Genomic DNA, 26,521 nt, shown 5'->3' on the forward strand with positions numbered 1-26,521 from the left:
AAGTTAAAAAAGAGGACCAACAGCATCTAACGCACGCTTTCCTCTTAAGCGCGGTAAAAGAATCTGCAGTGCTATGAATCTCACGACCATAAAGACAGCTAAATTAGCCTCTAGCCAGCGCATACATTGACGTAACAACTCACGTTTGAAAGATCGTTCATATGCACATACTCCGGCGTTCGCAAAGAGCACGACAACCGTACAACTACTGCAACAACCGCACGCACGACTCGCTCAGCGCGAACGCGCTCTGTCCGCCATGTTTAGACAGCAAAGTAGTCTGCATCGATGTTGACTTCGGCGAAGCCGTCTTCGCGAGACTGCTTCGCGAGAATTGGAACGCGTCCCAAGATGGCGGCTGCTCGCGTAGCCGTCTAAGTAGACGTCTACGAGGGGGTATTGGAACGCACCCCATGACAGGAAGAGGGAATGACGTGTGAACGTCAAAAACGGAAACGGCAGTGGTGCCGATAATGGTGATGGGTAATTGGGATAATGCATATGCCTAACTGCCTTCTTTTAATAGCGCAATTCACATACTCTAATCATACAGTAGAGATACCTTTTTTTATATTTTACTTGCCTTTGCCTTGTCACGGCCAGTCACGTTTTCTTCCTGCCATTAGCGTCAACGCTGCGCATGCGCAGAGAGCAAAAATGCATGAGAAAGTAAACGCTCTGTTTTGAAGTCGAGTCTAGCCGGCGGTACTCGTGCTCGTACAGTGCCGGCTGGCCGGCGGGATATTTGGCTGTTTGATCCGAGTACAAACGAAAGTAGCTGCAGTTTTGGGCAGCGACTGTCACGTTGTGGATGGTCGTCTCAGGCTGTTAGTGTTCTCCCGGCTGGAAGTCAACGTAAGTGAGCGTTTGTTGCAGATCAGTAGCGTCGACCAAACTGCATGTAACGTTTACCAACTGTCGGCACTGCTTTCTTTTTAAATAGGTTTTTAACTGGTGCAAACCCTGAAATGACTGACGAGCTTGTCGGTTCGGAACAATCAAGAAGCTTGCAGCACGAGTAGCAGCAAGAAAACGTAACGAACGCAGCGCTACAGCTAAAGCTGACGCCGAAAATGTAACGGGAGAAAGTTTTGGTTTTTGGGTATTTAACTTACCGAAGCAACTCAGGTTGTGAGGAACGCCGTAGTAAAGGACTAGGGAGGTGATTTCGAGCATCTGGTAATAATCGTGTATCATGGCTTGTACTGACCCGTACTACATGGGCGCCTTGGGTTTCGCCTCCGTCGTTTTAAAATACGGCCGCCGTGTCCGGGATCAAGCCCGGTTATCCCGGCTCAGTAGTCGAGCCCCCTAACCACTGATCCACCGCGGCGGGTGCAGAAGAAAAGGAGCAACCGAAGCTATCATGGAGAATGCTCCAGGAGTGAGTCAAATATTATCACTCCCCCAGTGATAGCACGAGGGACGCTTCTGTCAGCTGTTATGCTTACCCTTCAGTAATAGCGTCTCGGTGTGGTGGTCCCACTCCTGGCTTCAAAATCTTGCACGTTTTTTTTTTTTTTTTTTTTTAAATTTTACCGACGAAAAGTGATTTCTGTGAAAGCGTGGTCTTCGGCTGGTAGGACCTTCCGTCAGCCACGGCAGAAGAACAATTGCAGGATTCTACGGTACCGGTGGCGGCAGTTCTTACAGATAGCGGCACGATTTTTGAAACTCTTTAGCGGCAGCTGCTTCCTCGGCCTTCTGACCACCGTCCATATATTCGCCAACGAAGTTCCTTTCGTCTGCATAGCTAAGTTCGTGGTCGACATAATGGTCACGCAAAGAAAGCGCGCATGACATTGGAAAAACCGCTCACGTATTTTATTGTATAAGCAATACTACGCGAGGTTTCAGCCCATCGCGTAAAACCGGCTGGTAGCCACGCCGCGCCGCAGATGACGCGTCGTTGCCATAGCAACAAGAGTGACCGCACATGGGGCACCTCTTCAAGCCGTCGGGTAAACCCGGTCGGTAGCCACGCTACGCCGCAGAAGAAAGAACATAAATAGAAGCTACGTCGGTTTTTGCTTAACCAACCTACCGGGTTTAACTAAAGCTAAACCCCAGCTAATTTTTTCTTTTTAGGTTCACTGCAAAAACCGGTTTTAGGTATGAGCTTTCTCATACTTAAATTAAGGAATTAACCTAAGAAATTAAGGAACAAAAGGAAGGCCATAGCAAGCCCCTGCAGTTTTAACATTCCTATTGCAATTGTTTGTGGCAGCCTTGAGGTTAACAACTTGGAGCCCACATTTGTAGCTTTTCATCGGACTGCCCCAAGCAAGTGAGAGCTCTAGCTAGACTGCCAGCGGTGCTGCGCTTACGTTTTGGACCACGTTAGTTTTGCTGCATGAGTGGTTTTATCTGCGTAAGCAATGTTACCGTTGGCTTTGTTACCAAAAAACTACCTTTGCTGGGCACTGGGGTGTGTGTTTTTGAGACTGTCGACCCATGTCAGCTCTGGGTGAAATTTGGGGCCCTTATGAAGGGGCAGCACGGTCGTCACAGTCGCCAGCATGATAGTTGTTTCCTTCCTCCATGATCATCACAGTCCATTTGCAACAAGGAACTTGCACAGTTCCAATTTTTTGACAACCATGAAATTTTCTTTTCAGAAACTGAAGTGCATTCCTATGCTGCTACATGGCTGTAATTTGATTGACAGCTGATTTTTTTTTTAAGGCACTTCCTTCATACTATTGATTTCCTAAGAGCTGATTTGTCCTGTACATTCTTATGCTGCTATTTGTGCTGCTATTACATGATTAGGTGCTGTTAGTCTATACGCAGGGATGTAGGTCTTGTTTGGTTTATTGTTGGAAACATTCCAAAGTGACACGGGCTATGAGAGAAGCTGTAGTGCAGGGCTCTGAACATTTCGACCACCTGTGATTCTTTAACCTACACTGACATCACACAACACACCGAGCGTCTTGCTCTTAGCCTTCATTGAAAGGGGGCCACCACGGTCGGAATGCTATCCCGCATCCTTGGGTACAGCAATTGAGCGCCTTAACCACTGCGCCATTGTGATGGGCCGCACAGATATAGTATTGCATGCTGTGTTATGATGAGCACTAGTGGCAACAGCAGTGCTTGTGTGCGTCATCTTGGAGCGGACTTTACAGCTTGCAGCTCATCAGTGAATGAATTTGTCTTTTGTTGCAAAAGAGAAAAGGCAAAAAATACGGGCCATGCAAAGTTTGCTGCAGTTTGCAACTTGCCATGTTGGTATGAGTACATCATAAGACATAGTCTTACTTGCATATGACGCAGGTGAGGCAAGGGATGGAAAGAGTGCTAGGCTTGCACAACAGTCATGCATCTATGTATGTAATAATGCTAAAAAATTGATTACGCTAGGTATGGCCTAGCTAAACAGCGTGAGCAAGCTGCAGTCGCTTCATGCTGATGCTCCCTATGGTATCGCTCCAGTGCGGCCCTCCTAGCAGTCTTCATTCGAAGCAGCAGTTCTGAAATTTCAAGGTCCTTCCTTTATGCGATGTCGTCAAGGCAGCCGTTACTGCTGCCTTGCCTGGCTTCCACCAATCAGCCTCTCAGTCAGTGGCTAGCACAGGTTCCTCTTGTCTTCTCTATCATTGAGCCTCGCGAGTGTCACGAGCGTCCTTCACATCACCGACACCGCTCTGATGCAGCAGCTGCAGCACCACCCACATGCGCTGGTTTCTGGTTATTTGTTTCCTCAGCTGCCTGTGAAGCAAATCTTGACTGAGCTGGCTCCTGCAGAGTACTTCTGCTTCTGAGCTGCAGTTTTTCACCCTAAGAGTGAAGAGGTTAAGACAAAACGCTAGGAGAGTGAGAGCGAGGTAAGCAATCATTAAAGCCACTTAAGACTGCTTACATTCTGTGTGCAGTCCATTTTATTTCACTGTAATCCGGCTAATGTGCCCATACCCACCATCATCTACCTTAATCCAATGTAATCTACTTTTATCCTACTTCATTTTGCTCTTAATTCGTTGCACTCCATCTTATTCAAGTTTAATTTAACATATTCTACCATAAACCACCTTACTGCAGCTTAATTCAGCATAATCCACTCTGAATCTACTGCGATTCGTCATGTGTGATATCACATAGGCCAAGTTCTGGCCACTTTGATTGTGGACTTGGATGAACTTCAACCACATGACGACTAAAAATGCGCTCCAATGTACAACCTAAGCATCTGGCCTAATGTCACTGTACTACATGAAAAATAACTGCTCTTCTCTTTTGCACTTCTCAGAGTGCTCTGCCTCGGAGAGCCTCAGTCATTGGAAAGACTAGAGTGTGCTGTGAAAGGGTGAAAAGTGCAGATATTTACAAACTGTAAGTTGTGCAGTGTGCCAACGACCTGGGGTATATGAAAGTATGTTAAGTGGGGATTTCTGCTGTAAAGCACCTCAGATTGTTACATGAAGTGTAAAAACGCTCCTAAGGAGTTTGTGAAACCTTTGCGAGGTGCATTTTCAAACTGTAAACGGTACAGTGCGCCAGTGTCCCAGGTCAACTGAACGCAATGTATACGGTGATTTCAGTCCTGAAGTTATCCTTTGTTTCCAAGGATGGCATCAGGAGATTTGTAGTGTGATACAGGGGTGGAGAGGAAGAAGGGGATGCAGTGGCAGTGAATTCAGTTTTAGGTAAATAGGATGCTTCCGTGGCATAGCTCGTTAGAAAGATAAAATAAATAAGACAAGCAAAATGCAGCAGTGGGAGCTTGCTATATTCGCTTACCATCGAGGAGGCCTGATGTGGACTTCATTATCAGGAAACGTCTCTCGGCTAAGACTCTCAAGGCAATGACTAATTCACTATTATGTGGCCTGCAAAATTTTTGTGGAGGCAGCTGATGCTGTTCGCCTCCCCATGGGGTCGTCGCTGAATGTTTCGCTTGTCAATTTTCTCGCAGCGCTCTACCCGTGGCACGGATGGCGGCCACGGCATGGGAGCCCAGTGGCAATGATGCTCTGGCCGTACGCTTACTGAAGATCAACACCTGGAGCTGCTACTATGGGCCTTCCCTCTGGAACTTCAGTGCCGAACGACTCAAGGACACGGTGCGAAGGTTTCTTGCGGATCTTCCCAAAAGGTGCGTTTCCCCAATACATTCAGCTCGTGAAGCCTGTAAATTCTTGTGCCTTTAAACTTCTGCATTGCACATCACGTGCTATTAATGATTTCAAGTAGGGGACACACAGCTACCTAATTTGCCGATTTCTTGAACTTCTAGTATTTTGCTTGAGAGCGGCCACTTTAAGGGGGGTGCACCCCGACATATTTCCCGCTGCATATTATTTTGGTTAAGTGAATTCCTCATGCAAAAATAATTATTGAAATCAGAGCATGCAAATGTATGTTATTCCTCTTAGAAAATCCAAGATAAAACGATCGGACAAAAATGCGTTTCACTTGCCCTGTGCAGAGATCGCACATTACCAATCAAATCTGCCCCTTGCATATGTATGCCATTGTTGGCTTTCCAGAGCAGCCTACATCTACACATTTGGAAGGCGACATCTCCCTACATAAACACCGTAGGTGGGGCAGGGGCAACTAACTCAACAAAGAAAGCTCCCCGATGTTTTTTAATTGATTGGCAGGACTGGGTGGCTAACACCAGTTCTTCCCAAGCCTTGACTTTTCTTTGGCCTTTGCACATTTCTCCCACTGCGATGGTGCTCTGGTTAGGGCACTAGATTACCGAGCCAGGAGACATGGTTTTTATTCCAGCCATGGCGACTGTGTTTTGGAGTAATGGAAGGAGCCCATGTACTGCGCAATGCCAGTGCTCGTTAAGGAATCGTAGACGTGTAAATTATCCAGAACCATCCACTATGGCGTCCCTCACAGCCTTACTAGCTTTTGGGCCATTGAACCTTTTAAACCAAAACCAAGAAACTGAAACTGAAACTGCCTTCCCTATTGGACAGCTGTGGGCACTGCAGTAGACTAACGTGCAGTAGTGCATAATTCATGGGTAAAACATTGTTTCTTCTTTTTTAAATATTCTCTTTAAGTGTGCATTGCTGTTTATTTCCCATCCTCTGCTGCAAATGTGATGTACCGAATTGATATTTGCACTCCCCTTTACAAAATTTCATATGCCTTGAGGCTAGGAGTGAATTAAGTAAGGTTATTATTGTACACTACTCCTGAAATATTGAAGCAAAAGCTTCACTACACTATGTATTAGTCAGCATGAACCGGTCCGGCTGCTTGACCTTCTAAAAGGTGGTGTAACTTTGACCTGAATAAATGTAGGTGTTCACCATTCCATGATGCCCACCCGAAAGTATACTGCACCTCCTTTGCCCCTAAACCTAGCTGATAGAATAATATGAAAAAGTGGTGTTGACCGCATTCAGTGTAAGTGTCCACCCAAAAGTATACTGCGAATTCCGAATTCCTAGGAAAAGAAAAAATTGCGGATTGAAAATACGGTGTTACGGAGATATCTCGGCTACTCTCAAGGCAAAGCTCGAGCGCCTCCCTAGTTCAAACTGTCAAACCATGCATAACCATGCATAACCATGCTTAACGCGGCCTTTGCTCATATCACTAGGTTCAAACCATGCTTAAAACCCCACATGTCTTAAGCTTCTTCCATGGCGCTTTGTTTTTCAAGTACCTTTTTTTTTTCCCCATGACGTTGTGTAGTGCAAGAGATGTGGTAGCTTGGTACCATCCAGCCTATGGAATGATTCAAACGTTGTTGGAAAACAAACTCATGACCCAATGAGTGCACAGAAACGTGCAGCTATATACTGTATCTGCCTACAGCCGTGCTGCTCACCCCCAAGCTTCTCCAGGCAACCGTGCAAGGTGCCAACCGACCGTAAAATTCCGAGCAATTCCCCTCTTCCCAACTATGTGGCGAAATTATTGGAAAAGTAGAGGGGGACGCTCCGTCCTCGCTCCCACGCCACAGTTTCCCGTTTCCTACCTTTGGCATGCACCTCACCCAGGTAGCACTGCCATCCAGTTCCAGAATTCAATCCAATTTCAACTCTCACAAACATCAAAAGCCAAAGGGTGCGTGCCCCCCCCTCCCCCCCCCCCCCCCCCCCCCCTCCCTTGCTACCCGCTACACTCAGCAGAATTGGTTGCCCTACCTTGTGCAAATCTTCTTGCGGTCAGCCACACTGGGGACAGTATCATCAGCATTCACTTGAGCTCATGATGGTTTCGCCAGCATGCTCAGGACGATGGAACAATTTGCGACAGTAGATGCAATCTTCACTTTGAGTTTGCGGTCTTCTTGTCACGTGTAGAGCAGTTGCAACACCTTTTGGCTCCTGCAGCTGAAGCTAAAAATTGTGGGGCAGCACTCAGGCTCAACTGACGGAGGGCAGCATTTCTACCGCAATGAACTATCCGGCTCTACCTTTAAGGGTATGATGAGAAAGCATTAGTGGCACCTGTCTACAGCTGCCATCATGGATCCTTGTTTGCATAAATGCAGTTTGCTGCGCACTTAATGACTGACTTTTTAATTTGTGCCTCTATTATTCTTCTCATACCTATTAGCATGCAGTCATAAGCTACTGCATTATGTGAAAGACCACCCAACATAGATATATATCCTTGCGTTAACCCTTTGACTGTCAAATATTACGAAAAAAGATTCACCCCCAGTGTCAAATTATTTTAAACGCTATGCGTTTAGCGCAGTACCCGTACAGCAATAATGCCGCGGGACAAAATGTGGCGGCAGTACCCGCGCGGCAAAAACAGTCAAAGGGTTAACGAAACCGTGCAGGTGTGCCTGCATGGCCTGGGGTATCATGTTTGACTCGGGATACAAGGTTCCAGAACTGTTAGATTCTTATCTCACCCTTCCCATCTCAAAGTAGCCGCCCTAGTGGGCAGCTCCCACAAGCTGGGCTATGTCATGTGGTCTCATGATGTCTTGCAGCCCATATCACCAGCCAACTACCACCTGCTGGATGCCCGCCCGTGATTTTTTACTAATGATTCCAGTGCTGGATGTTCTGGAGAACGGGGCCTTGAATGGTACAGGAGAATAAATCGGTGTAGCATATGTTAGAGTGAACACCAGTGCCTTTAGGTAAAACTGATAAAAATCTGACACCCTGGTGTATAGGGGCACAGACTGCTTTGGGAGGCTAATGAGGTGGTAAGACGTGCTTGGAAGGGAAGGAAGAGTTGCCTGCATGTTCTGTGGTAATGAACACTGAAGCCCCCTGCTACTGCAGTTTGTCACTAGCAGGCAAACACAGATGGTCACCAGCGGGCAAAGCAGGCAAACAGATGATCCTGGAGGTGATGCTTCCCATGGCAAGCCACTTCAATAGATGGACGGATCAGGCGCAGTGGTGTTTTGAAGAGAGCGACCGCTTCTTCACGTGTTCGCACATGTATTGGACGGCCCTGTACATTGCTACTCGCTGGATCCATATATGCCACAACTTTAGTAATTTGAACAGAACTACAATATTCTTTTATATTGTTACGGTACGCAGTGAAAGAGACGATGACGAAGTGCTGGGCTAGTAGAGAAAGACGACGCTGCAGCTACGTCTGGTTCTCCTGTGAGTGTGTCCCTGATGGTGAACTGTTGCGGCTACGACGTACCATCGCCTTCTAATCTCTCGACGTGCCTCGTAACATCTTGGTGGAGCTGCTGGGTTAGACACCAATACCACAAGCTGGATCTCCGTAGTGGCCGCCAACTTGGTGCTAGCACTATGCAGTCCGACGCAGCTACCTCTACAACGGCACAACCGGCGCCCACTGTCGTTGTTGCGCAGCCTCGTGATCCGGGAACCTTTTGCGGCACCGATGACATCGACGTTGAAGACTGGCTCGCTATGTACGAGCGAGTCAGTAAGCACAACCGATGGGACGCAACGTTGATGCTTGCAAATGTCATTTTCTACCTGGCTGGTACGGCGCGCGTCTGGTTCGAGACGCACGAAGAAGATCTAACATCCTGGGACATGTGCAAAGAGAAGCTTCGGGATCTCTTTGGCAAGCCAATCGGACGCAAGCTCGGCGCTAAAAAGGACCTGGCATCGCGAGCACAGTCGTCGACCGAATCATATCTGTCGTACATACAAGACGTACTAGCTCTATGCCACAAAGTGAACAGCGCCATGCCCGAGTGTGACAAAGTGGGCCACATCTTAAAGGGCATTGCTGACGACGCTTTTAACCTTCTATTTTGCAAAGATTGTACGATGGTCGACTCCGTCCTCGAGGTATGCCGGCGGTTTGAGCAAGCTAAACATCGTCGTATTGCTCCCCGCTTCGACCGCTTGCCAAACACAGTTGCTACGTCTTCGTGCAAATATCTGCCAACACTGCAGCAGCCGTCCCATGAGCCAAACTTGACCAGGATCGTCGCATTCACACCTCAGCCGGCGGATGCTACTATAGCACTGATCCAAGCTGTTGTTCGCCAAGAATTCGCGAACGTGGGCCTTAATGCGAGCGTAAGCCTCAGCTCTGGTCAGCCGTCCGCACAGCCATCTGTCCAGCCCACCGTTCCGGTGGTAGCTGCTGCGGCTCCAACTGCGCCCTTCCCGACGCGATACCCTGAATCTACCCGACACTACCGCAACCCAGAAGAATGGCGGACCTTGGACAACCGACCCATCTGCTTCAACTGCTCACGTGCCGCATTGCCGCAGCCGTTGGGTTCCACCACCTCGACCTTGCTACTATCATGGTCGCAGCACCGCCTACGGACCACACCCAACCTCTCTCCGCGATACGCCTTCTCGTGACTTTAACCCGCCATCCCCGCGCATGTCCAGCCGATCGCCGTCTCCCCAGACCCGCCGTTCCCGCTCGCCCCTACCTCACCGTTCCTCGTCCCCTCGCTTCTCTGGCCCGCTCCCGGAAAACTGATCAATGCAGCTCCCGGAGGTGAAGCTGCATTGACGACCCGGCCCGAAAATCCTCTGCTGACCCTCGCTCATCGCCGCAATCTTCTAGATATCTGTGTAGATGGTGTGCCTGTTACCGCCCTCATTGACACTGGTGCCCAAATTTCCGTCCTCAGCTCTTCGTTTCGCCGCCGACTCAAAAAAGTTGTCACACCCGCCTCTTCATCAGCCGTTCGTGTCGCCGATGGAGGCGTCGCTGCCGTCGTGGGACTTTGCACTGCGCGCGTGAGCATTTGTTGTCGAACTACCCCTGTGCTCTTCACTGTAATCGACTGCTGCCCTCACGATGTGATCATCGGCATCGACTTTTTAACGGCGCACTCTGCCCTGATTGATTGTTCAAGTGGCCTCCTTCGCTTAGACCTGCCTTTCTGCTCCGACCGCACAGATATCAAGCCACGCCTCTGCTCCGTCGAGTTTGTTCGCCTACCGCCCGAATCTGCCATGTATGTTCCTTTGGCCCCGTTTCCTGCTATTCCTGATGGTACATACATCACTTGTCCAATCACAGATGTTGTTCTCCACCGTAACGTCATACTCCCTCACACTGTCCTGACCGTCACGGATAACAGAACCTATCTTCCCGTCCTTAACTTTAGCCGCTCTGTCCAAGTTTTGCCCCATGGCATTGCACTCGCTGACTTGCTTCCGTTGGCTGACTGCGAAGCTTCTTCCCTCAAGCCTGTGCCTCTGTATGAACCCCCCGTATCAGCTTCTCGTTCGACCCTATTTACTCCCATGATAGCACCGGATTTGACACCTCAGCAAGCCGGTGCTCTCTCCGACCTTTTGCTTTCGTACAAGGACATTTTTGATTTTGCCGACCGACCTTTGGCCCAGACATCTGTCGTTACCCATCGCATAAATACTGGTGATGCCAGCCCTATTCACAGAAGGCCTTATTGAGCCTCTCTTGCTGAGCGCCACGTGATACAGAAGGAGGTCGACAAGATGTTGACAAATAATTTATTGAGCCTTCCTGCAGTCCCTGGGCGTCTCCTGTTGTTTTAGTCAAAAAGATCAAACTTGGAGATTCTGTGTAGATTACCGCCACCTCAATCAGATCACTAAAAAAGACGTTTATCCGCTCCCGAGAATTGACGACGCCCTCGACTGCTTGCATGGTGCCACCTATTTTTCCTCGATCGACATGCGTTCCGGCTACTGGCAAATAGCTGCCGACGAACGGGATCGAGAGAAAACCGCATTTGTCACCCCTGACGGACTATACCAATTCAAGGTCATGCCATTTGGCCTCTGTAACACTCACGCGACCTTCGAGCGCTTGATGGACTCACTTCTCCGTGGCTTCAAGTGGACAACATGCTTATGCTACTTAGATGACGTCGTTATTTTCTCTCCCACGTTCACAAGTCACCTTGAACGGCTTTCTACGATACTGGCAGTCTTTCGCCGCGCCGGTCTTCAACTCAACGCAAAAAAATGCAGCTTCGGCCGCCGCCGGATCAAAATCCTGGGACATTTGGTTGACGAAAATGGTGTGCAGCCCAACCCTGATAAAGTTCGTGCAGTCCGCGAGTTCCCTACACCATGTAATACAAGTGATGTGCGAAGTTTTCTCGGGCTCTGCTCCTACTTCCGTCACTTCATTCGGAACTTCGCTGACCTAGCACGTCCCCTTACCTCCCTTTTGCAGAAAAACGTGAATTTCTCGTGGAGCCGTGAACAAGCTCAGGCCTTCACAACGCTCATTTCCGCGCTCACCGCTCCTCCTGTACTGGCGCACTTCGACCCGTCTGAGCCTACAGAACTGCGCACCGACGCTAGCGGACATGGTATTGGCGCCATCCTTGCCCAGTACCAGCACGGCCACTCTCGTGTGATTGCCTATGCCAGCCGCCTTCTATCTCAGTCCGAGCGCAATTATTCCATTACGGAGCGCGAATGCCTTGCACTTGTTTGGGCGTTGACCAAATTCCGCCCTTATTTGTTTGGGCGGCCCTTCAGCGTAGTGACGGACCATCATGCCTTGTGTTGGTTGTCATCACTTAAGGACCCTACTGGCCGCTTAGGTCGCTGGGCCTTGCGATTACAAGAATACACGTTTACTGTTGAGTACAAGTCAGGCCGCCTACATCAAGACGCCGACTGCTTGTCCCGCCACCCCGTTGACCCTCCTGAACTTCCTGACAATACTGCTGACTGCGTTTTGTCCATTTCGAACTTTCTCCACATCGGCGTCGAACAGAGTCGTGATCCTTCCCTGCGTCCCATTATTGATCGCCTGCGCAACGACAGCACCGATCCGCCCATCAGTATGTTTGTGCTGCTTATAACACATTATACCGACGCAATATGCGCCCAGATGGTGTAGACCTTTTGCTTGTTGTCCCGACACATCTACGCTCTGCTGTTCTTGCGCACCTTCATGATGCTCCTACAGCAGGGCACTTAGGAGTGTCCCGCACATACGACAATGTTCGACGGCGATTCTACTGGCCTGGCCTCTACCGCTCTGTTCGTCGCTACGTCGCCGCCTGTGAGCTGTGCCAGCGCAGGAAGACCCCTTCTCTTCACCCTAGTGGGCCCCTGCAGCCACTCGCAGTTCCAGCTGAGCCCTTTTCTCGAGTTGGTCTCGACCTGCTCGGGCCATTCCCCACATCGACTTCAGGGAACAAATGGATTGCCGTAGCGACCGATTACGCCACCCGGTATGCCATAACCAGAGCTATCCCCACCAGCTGTGCCTCCGACGTTGCAGACTTTCTTTTGCATGACGTCATCTTGCTTCATGGTGCTCCTCGTCAACTGCTCACTGATCGCGATCGCTGCTTCCTTTCTAAAGTTGTTAATGACCTTCTGCGCTCATGCGCTACGCGCCACAACATCACAACGGCCTACCATCCACAAACGAACGGTCTTACTGAGCGCCTTAATCGTACCCTGATCGATATGATGTCAATGTATGTTTCTGACCATCACCGTGACTGGGACATCTCTTTACCTTTCATAACATTCGCTTATAACTCCTCACGGCATGATACCGCCAGATACTCTCCCTTTTATCTACTCTTCGGCCGCGACCCTCTACTTCCCTTCGACACCTTACTGCCTCTTGACGATTCCTCCTGCAGTTACGCTTCTGATGCCATCGCCCGCGCTGATGCCGCCCGTCATATTGCTCGAGACCGGCTTCGTGCGTCCCAGCGTTCTCAAAAGCACCGTTTCGATCTCCAGTACCGTAACGTCTACTACCCTCCTGGCTCCCTCGTCCTCCTCTGGCTCCCTGCTCGACGTGTAGGCATGTGCGAGAAACTTCTGCTCCGCTACGTGGGCCCTTACCAGGTCTTGCGGCAACTTACCGACGTGACGTACGAGATTATCCCTGTGAACCGCCACTCTCCGGCAAACCATCATCCAGAAGTCGTGCATGTCGCCCGCCTCAAACCTTATATCTCACGCTCACCTGTGTAGTCTACGCACCAGGACTGTGCTTCTTCCGCGGGGGGGGGTATTGTTATGGTACGCAGTGAAAGAGACGATGACGAAGTGCAGGGCTAGTAGAGAAAGACGACGCTGCAGCTACGTCTGGTTCTCCTGTGAGTGTGTCCCTGACGGTGAACTGTTGCGGCTACAACGTACCATCGCCTCCTAGTATCTCGATGTGCCTCGTAACAATATTAAAAAATGCAAAGAAGTTTGGCTCAAAAATGTAATATCATCTGAAAGCAGTGTTATACAGGTTATGCTGTTTTACAGCCCAGCCTTGTATAATTGGCTGGAATGAGACACACACTTGTCACCAAGTAAATCTCTGGTTTTACTGAGTGTCTGTGTCACTGTAGCGCCACATTATGGGACTTGTCATTGCATCAGCATCGACACCAGCACTGGAGGTGATTTCACTCTGTGGAGGTCAAAGGTTACGTTCATATGGCATGGTTCAGGTCAAAGGCCAAGCCATCACTGACCTTGGTCATGGCTGCCATACATAGGCACAATGTCATGACTATGCTTAGCTAACCATTATTGCATTGTTATGCGCAGGCATGCCTACAAAGGCAAGACAAGATTTTGCTCGAGGTATTAGCCTCGGGCACAGTGTTTCACTTCAAAATCAGAATAAATCATTTACATTGCTGGAAATATTTTTCTCAACACTGACTTTTGAGCTGTTCTGCTACGTGGGATAGTTGGATGCACTACCTGTTACATATAGTAAAGCAGGAAACATTTGACATCCACTTTGAAATCACATGTATCACGCACAATGGTTCTTACCGCACTTGTGAAAGTTGTTTGTTTTATAGCGAAAGCTACACTGCGATAGGTTTTCAAGACCTCAGGTGGCCGCAGCTACGTCGTGAAGAGGCGTAGCTACCAGAACAAGAAGAGGAGGAAGAAAGAAGAAGAAAAGGAAGAAAGAGGAAGAAGAAGAAGTACGCTCGGTCACCCGCAGCTAATGCTTTCTCTCCACATTGGGCTCCACACCATTGAACCCTTCTCATTTTTTCTTAAAGTATCAGTGTAATTTGAAGGTGGTGTCCAGAGGTGAGTGGCAGAGCTTTCTGAGTGCCCATAACAGAAGTCTTGCACTGCAAAAGTTTAGAGCCTCTTGAAGCCTCGCCTTAACCATGCCATGCAAACGTGCCTGCATGGCCTAGGGTAGCCTGTCTAACTTGAAATCCAGAGGCCCTTGGTTACATTGCCATCTCGCCATTCCATCTTGCATGAGCTCCTTGGGCTGGTAGCTCCTGCCAACTTGGTCATGTCATGCCGTCTCGTGACGTCACACAACCTGGCAGATAATCGGTGCCTATGTTGCCTGCTGCTAACTACTACCCACAATTTTATATTGCAAACGCATCGGCACGTCGCATAGTCCGTGGCCGCAGTCACGCATGACCGTGAAGAGCTGCGAAGAAGAAAAACACTTGGTCATCCGCAGCTAATGCTTCCGCTCCATATTCGGTGCAGCAGCGTTGAACCCTGCACATTTTTTTGTTCTTGACACCGACTGCGCCAATGCCAGAATTCCCGCAGAACAGGGCCTTTAACATTGTCACCTTAGAACTTGGATCTATCTACTCCGAAAAATCTGGTGAATTATAAGGGACAAATGCTTCGGACTGATACTCGAGTGGTAAAAATTCAAAGCGGTTGTAAACTGTAGCTGTGAATCCTGTTGCAATTTAAGTGCAAAGTGATGGCCTTCTCTTTTGTGACTATTTGTATTACTGCTGTAGTAAGGGATTATGAATACGCCAGCAGCATGGACCTCCTGCCCTTCGCCGTATCAGCATGACATGACTTGCTGTGCTCCTTTGCGCGCAAATCATGCTGTGAAAGGAGTAGAGACGCCAAAATTTCATTGAGTATTATGTATGAATAGCAGTGTGGATAGTGCAAAAAAGTTATAAATAATTTGTGATTTAGTAGAACTTGATAATTTAGTAGGTTTAGTAGACTAAGAGAAAGGACAGGGCAGGTAAAAATAAAAATAAAGAGATATACACTATGGCGCAAGGTGTGTCTGATTTTGTACCCTGTGCATTTTTGGTTTTAACTTCTGAACAATTGCTACGATGTCGTTGACGCACTGAGGTCCAGTGAGGCATGCAAGAACTACAGTATGGTCGCTGCTTTGTTTATTTTAATTACCAGCAATTCATATGCAGCATTCTCAAAGGCTAAAATAACAAAAAAAATGAATAAGCGGCGAATATATGTTTTCACATGTCTCAAATGATCAAAATGCTGCCATAGCATCACAGCCATCGTTTGGTGGCTGAAACCAAAACTTAAAACTACATGAAAAAAAAAAAAAAAAGTATTTAGCTTGTGTTGTGGTTTTTCACATCGTGATTCATAATATTTAGTTTGTCTTTACATTATGCCATCATTGAGGCACACTTAATTTACATTGGTTGGGTGCCGATCCCGCAATGATTACAGAAGCTGCTCATCTTTTTTTTTTTTTTTTTCGGGCCACATAATACATATGAGAAATGTGGCTAACTTGTGACAAGCATCATGGTACAGTCATGTTTATATGGCAGCACCTGCAAAACATGTACAGAAAATGGTTTTTGGCCTCTCCCTGTCCCCTTTTCTTTCCCGCCGGCCGCCGCTCAGGTGCTTCAGATTTTTTAGATAGCAGTTGCCATGGCCGGCAATACTTTTTTTCTTCTTTTTGATTATTTAATAATAATAAACCATTACCACCACCACCATTCAGTATGTGTAGAGGAGTACGGAGGAAGAGAAATAGTTGGCAAGAACAATGAATTGTTTGGCAGCTGCCTTTTAAAGCGTGCGGACTGCAGGGGAAATAAATGGCTGATAAGGAGGAGGAACAGAGGCGAAGCGCTGTTCTAATACACTGCACCAGGTATGGCTGCAGGTAGGAGTCCATTCAGGCACAAGACTTTGTCTGATGCAAGGAACAGTACAAACTCTTTGTTAGAAAAGCAGTGCTACACATTTTGCAAGGGGTCATGTGAAGCAGAATGTCGGCGACATACTGCCAGGTGGCAGCCACATTGTTTCCTCAGCTCATTCGAAACTTAGCTCGGACAAAATGGTTAAAAGGCAGCCACCCGGAGCAGGTTTGCTATTCCTTTGTAGTGTCTGCCTATGCCACAGTGCTGAAGCTGAAAAGAAGAGGAGGATAAAGTTGGGCAGCGCGAGGGTTGTGTGAGTGAGCATAACACAAGAAGTTCCATTCCGGATGCCTGCTACGCTGGTCTCTTGCTGTGGCACTGCACGCAGGTTATTGACGACTTCTTAATTTGTTTACTGCAATTGATTGTGTAGCTTGGGCCAAGAATGCGGGAACGCGCAGCATTATAGGGATTAGCATGACGGCACTACGGAAACAGATCAACAGAGACAAAGACTCCGTATATGTTGTATGTAGCAGCGTCTTGTTGTCTGCTGTGTTTTGTCCCATTGTGCTGCAAAGAGCCATTCTTCCTGGAATGCCTTTCGCTTAGATTTTGTCTTCCTATTCATTCCCTGGATGGCTGATTGGTATTGCCATATAAAAGAGCGAAAATGATGAAACGCGAAGTAAAGAACTAAAACTGAAAAACTATGCAATGTCCCATTTCGTGCACTTCCAAAGGCTGACTTCTAGGAAAAGCCACTTCTGACGGCTTCACAATTGGGTGCCCAATGTGCCATCTAGATCCCTTGTGCGGATCTGTGGGTGTGACACATTAGAGGTTTAATCCATGGTTGTACACTGCACTCTGTGGGATGCGTGACTCAGTGCCGCGGAAGTCTGGAGAACGAGTCGGGTCCGAAATTTCAGTGGCCGGAAAATTTGTCAGCTGTTCTCATATTTAAAATCACCAGCACGTAAAGAACTGTATTATAAAGGCTCGAGACTGTGATGTTCAGTGCACTTTAGATTTGGGGTGTTTGTACATTGTCTGGTGCAATCCTGAAAGCATTTATTTCTATTTTGTTTCATTTCCTATTTCATTTGTTTTAGCAAGTTCTTCAAGTGATACCAAGCTGTAATGAATCACCTTTATTTATTTATTTACTGCTACATCGACAAACAACATGATTGGTGCATGACAGCCGTAGTTGCTTATGCGCCAGAAGATCCCATATAGCTAACTACCTAACCAAACTACATGCAAAAATATTTACTTAGATTCAACAATGTTTGCAGTGCTTTGAAACCATGTAAACAAAATGCCCGCCCTCTTCAAACAGAAAATTCATTACTCGCACGTGCCAGCATTAAGTGCGTTTAAGCTGAGTGTTTTGTATAGACCATACTCACTCCGTGCTGTGTTTGTCTGCAGCGGACATTATTGAGTCACTAATATGACAGTGTGTGAATGGCACTAAAGGTGACCTTCGTGTATTGAAAGTGACACTAGGCTTGCCCATGTGACAAGGGTACAAATACCAAAAGGCTTCACTCACCAAACGAGCTTGTAAGCACCGCTGTTGTGGAGATAAGCGCATGGAAAAGAGGGGAGTGCGAAGGCTTAGTTGATGGCCATTTTTACATCATGAAAATGCAGTTTCTATGGCCAGTATTGAGCGCATAAAACTCCTGCCGAGTAGCAGAACGCTGTGGCCACTGATCCACGGCAGCAGTTCGTGTATTCTGCATAAGATGGCTTTGCACTTTACTATTTCGTCACGTGAAAGCCTAAAGGGAAAGAAAAACAAAAGTACAAGTGGAATGTGACCGCAGCTGCTTCTTTCCATCATCTCTCTAGTAGTTGAAATTGGATTGATCTGGGTACATTCGTCCCTGTTGTTACTTCTCATTCTTTTCTCATTCCAATCAGTGGCTGTGGGAATTGCTTGGGCTTTGAACAAATGTGGGCCCTAAAGTAGAATCCCTGACAGTGTTAATTTCATTATGTGTGGTCAATTGATGAAGCAGGAGCAGCAGCAAGAGCTAACGGCTGAATTTCTGGCGACTGTGCTTACCCCTCCCCTCTACCCCCCCCTTTTTCACTGCTTGGCACAACATGCAAAAAGTTGATCACTTGTGCAATTTTGTCGCAAGGTCAGAGCAAGAAGAGACAAAAGAAGGTACCATGAGGAGGGGAAGGAACGTGAGAGTGGTGCCCAGCATTTTGTGAAGCGAAAGCTACTTGGTATTTGCGAATAAATACCTGTACGGCATGTCTTCGGAGCCTTCCTCTACATTTGTGTTGGTGGTTTTGTGTCAGCTGGGGGCACCATCACTGCGATACGTCCAGATGAAGCATTCGTGTTTACGTGCAGGGGAGGACATCGGCTTCCTCTCTTGTCGCGACCATGCAACCTGCTTGGCAACCTTCGGGAACGGGCTGAGCAGGCCTTCTTCTGCTTGGCGCAGAAGCGCTCGGAGAAAACCCACGCAGCTGCTGTGGTGCTCAACGAAGAGAGGCACGTACTGGTGCTTCTGTCGGGGCCATCCGAGCTGTGCATCCGCTTGGTGGCATGGCTGAGTGTGGAGTTCAAGGCCCCCCTACACCGTCTGGAGCTGGCCCCCTGGCAGCTGTCCATGGCTGCTGGACTGGGCGTCTCGTTGCTCAACCTGGGCCGGGATGTCGAGCAGTGCTGCCTGGAGGTGGTCATGGACGGCATCAAGCTGGCATTCAGGTACAGGAAGGGAACAAGTGTGGCCTTATGGTTGGCTGGTTGGTTCATGGGGTTTAACGTCACTAAGTGACTCATGCTATGAGAGATGCTGTATTAGAGGGCTTCGGAAATTTAGACCGCCTGGGGTTCTTTAACATGCACTGACATAGCAGAGTACACGGGCACTCAACTTTTCGCCTCCCATCGAAAAGCAGCAGCCGTGGCCAAGGTTCAATTCCGCATCCTTGGGAAAAGTAGTCGAATGCCCCAGCCACTGAACCACCACGGTGTGTAAGTGTGACTGTATAGTATGCTAGTTTAAGTCGAAAGGAAGAAAAAAATTTTGGTCGTTTAAGCTAGGCTTTTGTACCTTGAGATAAGAGTGAAAGCTGTGTTAAGCGTGATTGTGCGTGGTTTAGCGAGGTTGTACATGGGTTTAGGGTTTGAATTAGGGGGACACTTCGAGCTTCACGTTGAGAGGGGATGCGATAGCTCCTGTAACACTGCCTTTTTATTCTGCAGTTTTTTCATATTTTTTCTTTGAGTTAGTTTTTGGGTAAAGGAAGGTGCAGTACATGTCTCACTTTTGGGTGGACACCTACATTTAATTAGATCAAGGTCACGCTGCCTTTTTATTTCACAATCTTTTTTTTTAATATGTCCAAAGAACGAATGGCGCATAGTATTTCTAGGGTGGTCATATTTGGCCTGACGTCTTCTATTCACGGCCCAACGACTAGGATTTATCAATTGGCGACTACGACTTGCAACCAATTCTTCCATAGCTCTGCAAAGCACCGAGCAGCATCTGTTCTTATAGCAGGCAAACTGCGTGTCATGCAGTGAGGCACATTTGCCATGCGAGCGAATTACATATGCAGTTAGGTGCGTGCTTTCAAGGTCACTGGTGTGGAATGACATGCCCTCAAGCTTTGCATGTGTGAAGTTGCAGAGCTACTTATGAGCGCTAACGCACCCTCACTAAGGTAAGGAGGCTTCTAAAATTTGGCCCTTAGTCTGAAGCCCTCCACTATGGCATCTATCACAGCCTGTGTATAGCCTCGAGCTACCAGTGGGCTCAGTTGGCTTCCTCATGCAGAGGATGGATCCCCGAGTTTGAACCTCAGACTAAGATAAGTTTTTGTTCAACTGTGAAGTTTCTTTTAAAGCTGTAGTATGGCCTCCCCAGTGATGGCGTTGGGGCTTGCTGGGTGCACCCATTATTCGGGCACTCCTAATTGATTCGGATTGGATGGGGCGTGACAGGGTGCCATCGCGACCTGTTTTCATCTTTTCTTCTTGTGTGCCGACGTGGGCTTTATTAAAGGGGGAGAAGAGGAGCATCATTTTCTATCAGCCATATGTTCGATGCTAATGGCGCTAGCTTAAACATTTTTCGATTGCGGAAAGGATTGATGGGGTAACTATTGCTCGTATGAGTTTTCTAGTTTTAGCGTTAGCTTTCCTTGTGCCCTTTAAGGCTACTCACTTGTGAGAATGCAAAACCAATATAATGACTGTGAGTGATGACTGTGCATAATGTTTGTACATATGCTATGCCTTACAACACTTTACTATAGTAAAGTGTTGAGTGACGCTCACATTACACAATTTATGCGAGTCACGACTATGTAAAAAATTTATGTTTCAGCATTCATGACTATACATGTCCTCTTACATTGTTGTTGCACCACGCACCGGCATGGCAATAGCATCCGAATTTCGTGCCACAGATGCCGATGCTACCGTTGGGCCATCAATCATTGCCTGCCCTGTTGATGTCACCCGTCAACTACCACTTGCAAGACAAATGCTCGTGGGGAGGGCATGGATGCTACACAGGTTGGCAGGAGCAACATAGATATAAAGCCCCACTTTAACCAAGCCGTACCAACATGTCTGCGCGGCCGGCAGGTAGCGTGTCTTACTCAGAATCCCAGGGTCCCGGTGGGTTTGATTCCCACCTCAGATCTGCCGCCCAAGTTTTTGAAGCACTTTCAAATTTGGCCATGACATGTGGCCTTGTGACACCACACAAACAACCGACCAGTCAGTACCATACCATGTCACTTAACAGCTACAACGTGCCAGAGGCATGTTCACGAGGGGGACCATGCAGACAGACACAGAGACGTGCCAATGCTGAGGCTGCAATCCACATCAGTCTGCAACACCACCTACCAGAAGCATGCTTATGATTTCTGGTGTCATTTTTTTACACACCGACAGCGTTTCTCATAATGGGGCCAAGCATTCTCACATTAAAGCATGCAGCATGCTTCGACATTAAAAAATGGTCCGGCTAGCTGCAAAGCGTAGACAAAGCTTTTCCTTCCCACCAGTCCAACCTTCCAGCAAGAGAGAGAGAACAGGCATCTGCCTGCATCAGGAATGGGAGAAGCACACAGCAGGGAAGTGTGGAAGGCTTCTCTGCTTGTATCACTCCTACGGTCAGAGAACTCTGAAATTAAATTTTTTTTTTTTTGTTAGTGTCAACAGCAGCTAGTTTTCGTGACCTGCATGTCATGCCGCAAAACAACAAGCAGGCCACCTGTAGCGCGTCATAAAGTTCTTACAGTGTTCACAATTCAACTCGTGATGGGCAGGCAAACCTCGGTAAGGGATGTGTGGGGAAAAGTGGAGTTTCTAACGTATGGCAGCGGCCGCATTATCCTTAAGCCACTCGCTCTAGTCATGTGCAGTCTTCGTTGGCTTTGTTTCATGTGCTAGTGAGCCGCCACGTGGAGTTCGTTTACTGTAACAATTTTTTCATCATTTTCTTGAAGGCAGTCGCAGTCTTTATTTTATTGTGGCAAATGAAGCCGCAGGAACATTATTTTGCTTTCTCACAACTGCCATATCAGCATTTACAGGCGGTAGTGAATTTTGTTTTTACTTGCATTTGCTGTTCTGTACCGTCTTGCTCTGCATTCGCGGTGGCTCATTAATTACGGCGCACAGTTGCTAAACTAAAAGGGGTTGGTCAAATCCTGGCCGCGGCGGCCGCTTTTCGACAGAGAAGAAAAGCAAGGAGCCCGTGTAGAGTGCGATGCCATTGCACGTTAAAAACCCCAGGTGGTCGAAATTTGTGGAGCTCTCCACTACGATGTCTCTCATAGCCTGAGTCGCTTTGGGGTATTAAACCCTATAAACCGAACCAAACAAACCTTGAGTGTTGGGCAAACCCCAAAAGTTTACATGCGACATTGTTGTTATTGTAACTGCTATATAAACTTTAATAGTAATATCCCATGTTTCAGGTCATCTGAAAGGCAACAGTAAACAGTGCAATGCACTTGCTTCATCGATATTCGACCATCACGGCTGTATACGGAAGGAGGCAAAATACAGATATGCCCATGTACTATGTGCAGTATGACTGCTTGGTAAACGACACACGTCTTGCTTTGGAACAGTAAACCCTAAAATTTACAATTTTGAGCTGTCTCCTTGCTGCTTTGTAATGACAGTAACCGTGAATACACTTATGGCTCAGTGATGCTGGCTGGTTAATACTGGTGTCGAATGCATAATAAGAAGAAAGGGGGGGGGGGTCGAATGTAGCCAGAGACAGCACGGAGTCAGGCCGGCAGATCAGGAAGCTTGTAATGGGAAGGTGGCCACGGATGGTTCAAGGCGAGGCTAATTGGAAAGAGTTGGGGTTGCTTTTAAAATGCTATTGGGGATAGTGGGAGTGGGGGGGGAGTAGCCAAAAACAATATTGTAATGACTTACAATATATTCATTTGAATGATATTGGAGTATGCTTCTGTTGTCTAGAATCCTCCATCAAAGGTGTTTCAAGTTGATAGAGAGGGTACCAAGACTTGTGGCATGTTTTATCTGTGGCTGGTTTAGTGGTTTAGTTGGTGAAACTGGTATCTGTCCTGCAACCTTGAGCTGCTGGAAACAAGAAAGAAAAAAGCAAAGGTTGAAGGTATTATACCAGGTGCTGCATGGGAATTTAAAATACAGGAACAGGAGGTCTTGATGCAGCCTTCATGCATTGTGACCTCCTTCTGTTTATTCATTGATGTACAAATTATATGACTTCATAAAATTCATCTTCTTTACTAAAATAAAATTTCCACCCTCCAGCTAAATTAGCATGCGACTGAATCAAGATGCAGCATTGTGCTCCTGCTACTCCTATTGTGCATGCTGCCGGCATCACCACATTTCAAACAGGTCTTGAGCAAGATATTTTAATCAGAGCTGACCCAATATTCTGTGTGCCATACACTGATATCTTGTGTGCGTGTTTTTGGTTTCAATGCCACTAGCCCTGGTATACCGGCACTTCGAGGTTGTGTTTACGTTATTCTACCTCAAATAGTTCATCATATTTTAGCAGGATGTAACAGGATGAGGGCAGAGCACAGAAGAATGCGGAGGACAAAAAACTTCTGCTTCACGCTGCCGAAATATGGTGGAAATTTAACTAGCCCACCAGCCTGTCCTTTTACTATAATATTTTATGTCTGTATTAGTGCTTTGTTTATTTGTTCTATGACTCTCATTTCACGACCATCAGATGAGGCTTAACATAAAAAAATATATAAAATAAGCAAATGCTTCAGTCGTAAAAATAAAAGGTTCACCTGACGAGCACTTTTCCTAGAACCTCTATTCATCCAGGCCATGCAAAAGCATATTGCTGGGAAGAGCATCTGTGAGCAGGGACGAAAGTTTTATCAGTGTTTAATGCTTTGTATCACGAGGGGCACTGTGATAAGCTTGTTTGTCTTCTGCCTTCCTACAACCCACAGCGAGGAGGTGATTCAGCGGCTGGCACCGCCAGAACTCTTGACGGAAGAGGACGGCCGGTCATTGGTGTTGGCACTGTGCCGGCACGCACATGACGAAGTGCTCGACATCCCATTCGTGTGGTTTCCCCTGCGTTGCGTGCGGCTGCCATCCCTCTTCTCCGTCAACCACGAGGGGACGGTCGAAGTGTACGCGACCGCGGCTATTCCCCAGCTTGTCAAATACCTCTCGAATTCTGCAGAGATCACGCTGACTGGTGCCCAGCCACCGGAGCTGGACGAAGATATTGTTGAAAGTATGCAACGAGGTTAGGCTGCAAAAGCTGTTTTCGGCGAGGACTTTTTGATCCACTGGTATTAGAGTACCCATCGTCACAAGAAGTGTGTACCATTTCCATGTGACGCCTACACTTTCTAGGCACCCAGGAATCCCCCACCTACGGGCGTCCATCTGTCATCCGTACACCCTCTTACCTCTACCAGCTTCCATCACCCTCTTATCAGAGGGCTCCATCTGCAGCTTCTTTTTTCTGTGAGAGAGATGAACAGTGTTGCAGAATGAGTTTGGTTGCTTAAGGAAGCGAATTAACTGTTTCTGTTTACTGTAGGGAAGGTACATTGACACTGAGGCACTGTGAACAATGTCTGCGATAATCCTAATAGAGTGTGTACCAGGCCCCTGTGAGAAAGCTACAGCGGGTTCGCGAATGGTTCTCGAACTAACCACTCCAAGGGTGGGCAAGTGCAGGACAGCGAAGATGCGATATGGAGAAAACAGCTCCGATAATGGGAACTAAAGCCATGAATAGTGTGCCCCAATCCGTTGGGAATCATGCATGATTGATTTATTCGAGACTCAAGCGCAAGTTCACACTTGCCACTTTGGATGCAGTGTAGACTGCTGAACAATACTCAGTGCGTGCCACTATTTTGCTGTGAAGCAGAGCCGGAACTTTCATCTTGTCAACATTGCCTCCTTGTGCCTGCAGTTCCTTTTAGGCAGCCCGGAATACTTAGTGTGGAATTTTAGCTTTTGCGCACACTGTTTCCTTGGGCCAGATGGACAAGTACCTTTGTAGCATGCATATTTACGTCATAAATAACAAAGTATCTGCTCATTTTCGTCTACTTGTCATCTACTCATCTTAATGGAAGTATTAATTGACAAGCAGCCTTTTTAATTTTTAATTACCCATGCATGGCACTACAGGAAAGCACAGGCTGCAGAAGCTAGACATCTGTAAGAGCATTCATTCTTCTTATTTGAAAACAAAGTGCTCACTTGGAAGCACCGTCGTGAAGAAATCTCAATCTGTAACATATTTTCTGATTGTACCATTGCGTTTTTCAGGTCCCCAAGGTAAGGTATTGCACAAAACAAAGAAATGATTTCCATTAACAACTGTGAAGCTTCACTGTGAAGTTGCACTCCTTAATATGTTGCTTCTGCATTGTAAAGTTGTTTCACAATGTCTAATCAGTATATTGAAGAAAACAGTACTCGCCGAGCACGCACCTCGGCGAGTGCTGTTTCCTTCAATATCCTGAATTTTCCTCGCCGGATGTCTAATCAGTGTTTTGTTCTTTTTAGGGATTCATAAACCAAGTTCAAATGCACTTCGTCATAACATATTGCTTGCTTTAAAATTGAGTGTACCTTAAGCAAAATTTAGGGTGCTTTGGTTACAACACGCTCACTACTAAAGCATAACAAACAAGTTATTACCTCTGATACTAATCATGATAAGGAGCTTTGTTTAACGTGAGAAGTCAAATCTCTACAGAAGACATGTATCGAGGCATGCATGTAAAAGATGTGGCACATGTATGATTTGTGCAAAAGTAGCCTGTAAAAAAAGGTCATTAGTTCACAAGCCTCCAGCGCAAGGCACTCTCGTTCACTCTACAAGTTGACGACCATCTACAACACAGTAGGTTTACTGATAGCAGATGTACAGAGAAGCTTTCAGTTGCGGTATTCCAATGTACATAAACATTGTTATTGTGTCATGTTGTAATCAGCGGTATTAGCAGTGTCATTTTTACAGTGTGATCAATGTTGCTGTAGTGTGGCACATTGTATCTGAAAGCAGCTCTGTTCACCTGCTCGCATAAAGAGGATGTTGCCATTAGGATGTAAAAGACATTGGCCTTTGAAGCCTTTGCAAGGGCACTTTTGAGGATATGTTCCTGAGCTGTTTAATAGCAGTTAATTTGTAAACTTAACCATGAGAAGCTATTTACAGGAACTATAAAATGAGCACGAATAATCAGTAGTCTATCGACCATTTTCAGAGCGCAAAATTTTATAAGCTAGCTTCACCTACTCTGAAGGTATGGGTGATAGAATATGATGCTTCGAGGGCACTTTTTAAAAATTATTTATATTGTGAGCCTTCCGTGGATGTTCTTTAATTTGTTCATTCCATGATCTTCCTCTTTCATTTGTACATACCATCATCATCGTCCCGCGGCGCCGGCTCCGGCGCGCGCCTGGGCTTTATCATCGGAGTAAAACGCTGCAGACTCGGCATCTCTTGCTTTGCCGTCTCGACCTGGCCTTTTTCCACAAGTGGTGGAGGTGCTGGGTACAGTCGGAGGGGGTGGTGCAGCCGAGGTAGAGGGTGCTGCCGATTCGTGGGTACTCTCGGTAGTCATAACGATGGTGGTAGGCGGTAAACAGCGACCGGAACGTAGCTCCAGCGAGAGGCAGGGCACAAAACAGCAAGAGGATCAAGTCCTACCTCCACCACTTGTGGACCAGCTGCAGTC

General features: G+C 47.3%; 1 protein-coding gene across 3 annotated transcripts; it reads left to right on the plus strand.

The window, feature by feature from the left end:
* Nucleotides 1-537: 537 nt before the first annotated feature.
* LOC146192315 (uncharacterized) lies at nt 538-26,286 on the plus strand. 3 transcript variants are annotated; one of them, XM_084602432.1, is made up of 5 exons: nt 622-855; nt 3,711-3,830; nt 4,919-5,098; nt 18,645-19,004; nt 23,753-26,286. In XM_084602432.1, the coding sequence occupies exons 3-5, from the start codon at nt 4,938-4,940 to the stop codon at nt 24,060-24,062; spliced, it is 831 nt and encodes a 276-aa protein (XP_084458558.1). In that variant the 5' UTR covers nt 622-855; nt 3,711-3,830; nt 4,919-4,937; the 3' UTR covers nt 24,063-26,286. The 3 variants fall into 3 exon arrangements, with proteins under 3 accessions (XP_084458560.1, XP_084458558.1, XP_084458557.1); XM_084602434.1 differs by lacking the exons at nt 3,711-3,830; nt 23,753-26,286 and adding an exon at nt 22,244-22,419 and having other exon boundaries at nt 538-855; XM_084602431.1 differs by lacking the exon at nt 3,711-3,830 and having other exon boundaries at nt 629-855; nt 23,753-26,285.
* Nucleotides 26,287-26,521: the final 235 nt, after the last annotated feature.

This window comes from Amblyomma maculatum, chromosome 4 (genome assembly GCF_055883805.1).
Source record: "Amblyomma maculatum isolate TAMU_Amacu chromosome 4, ASM5588380v1, whole genome shotgun sequence".
Classification (NCBI taxonomy): Eukaryota; Metazoa; Arthropoda; class Arachnida; order Ixodida; family Ixodidae; genus Amblyomma; species Amblyomma maculatum.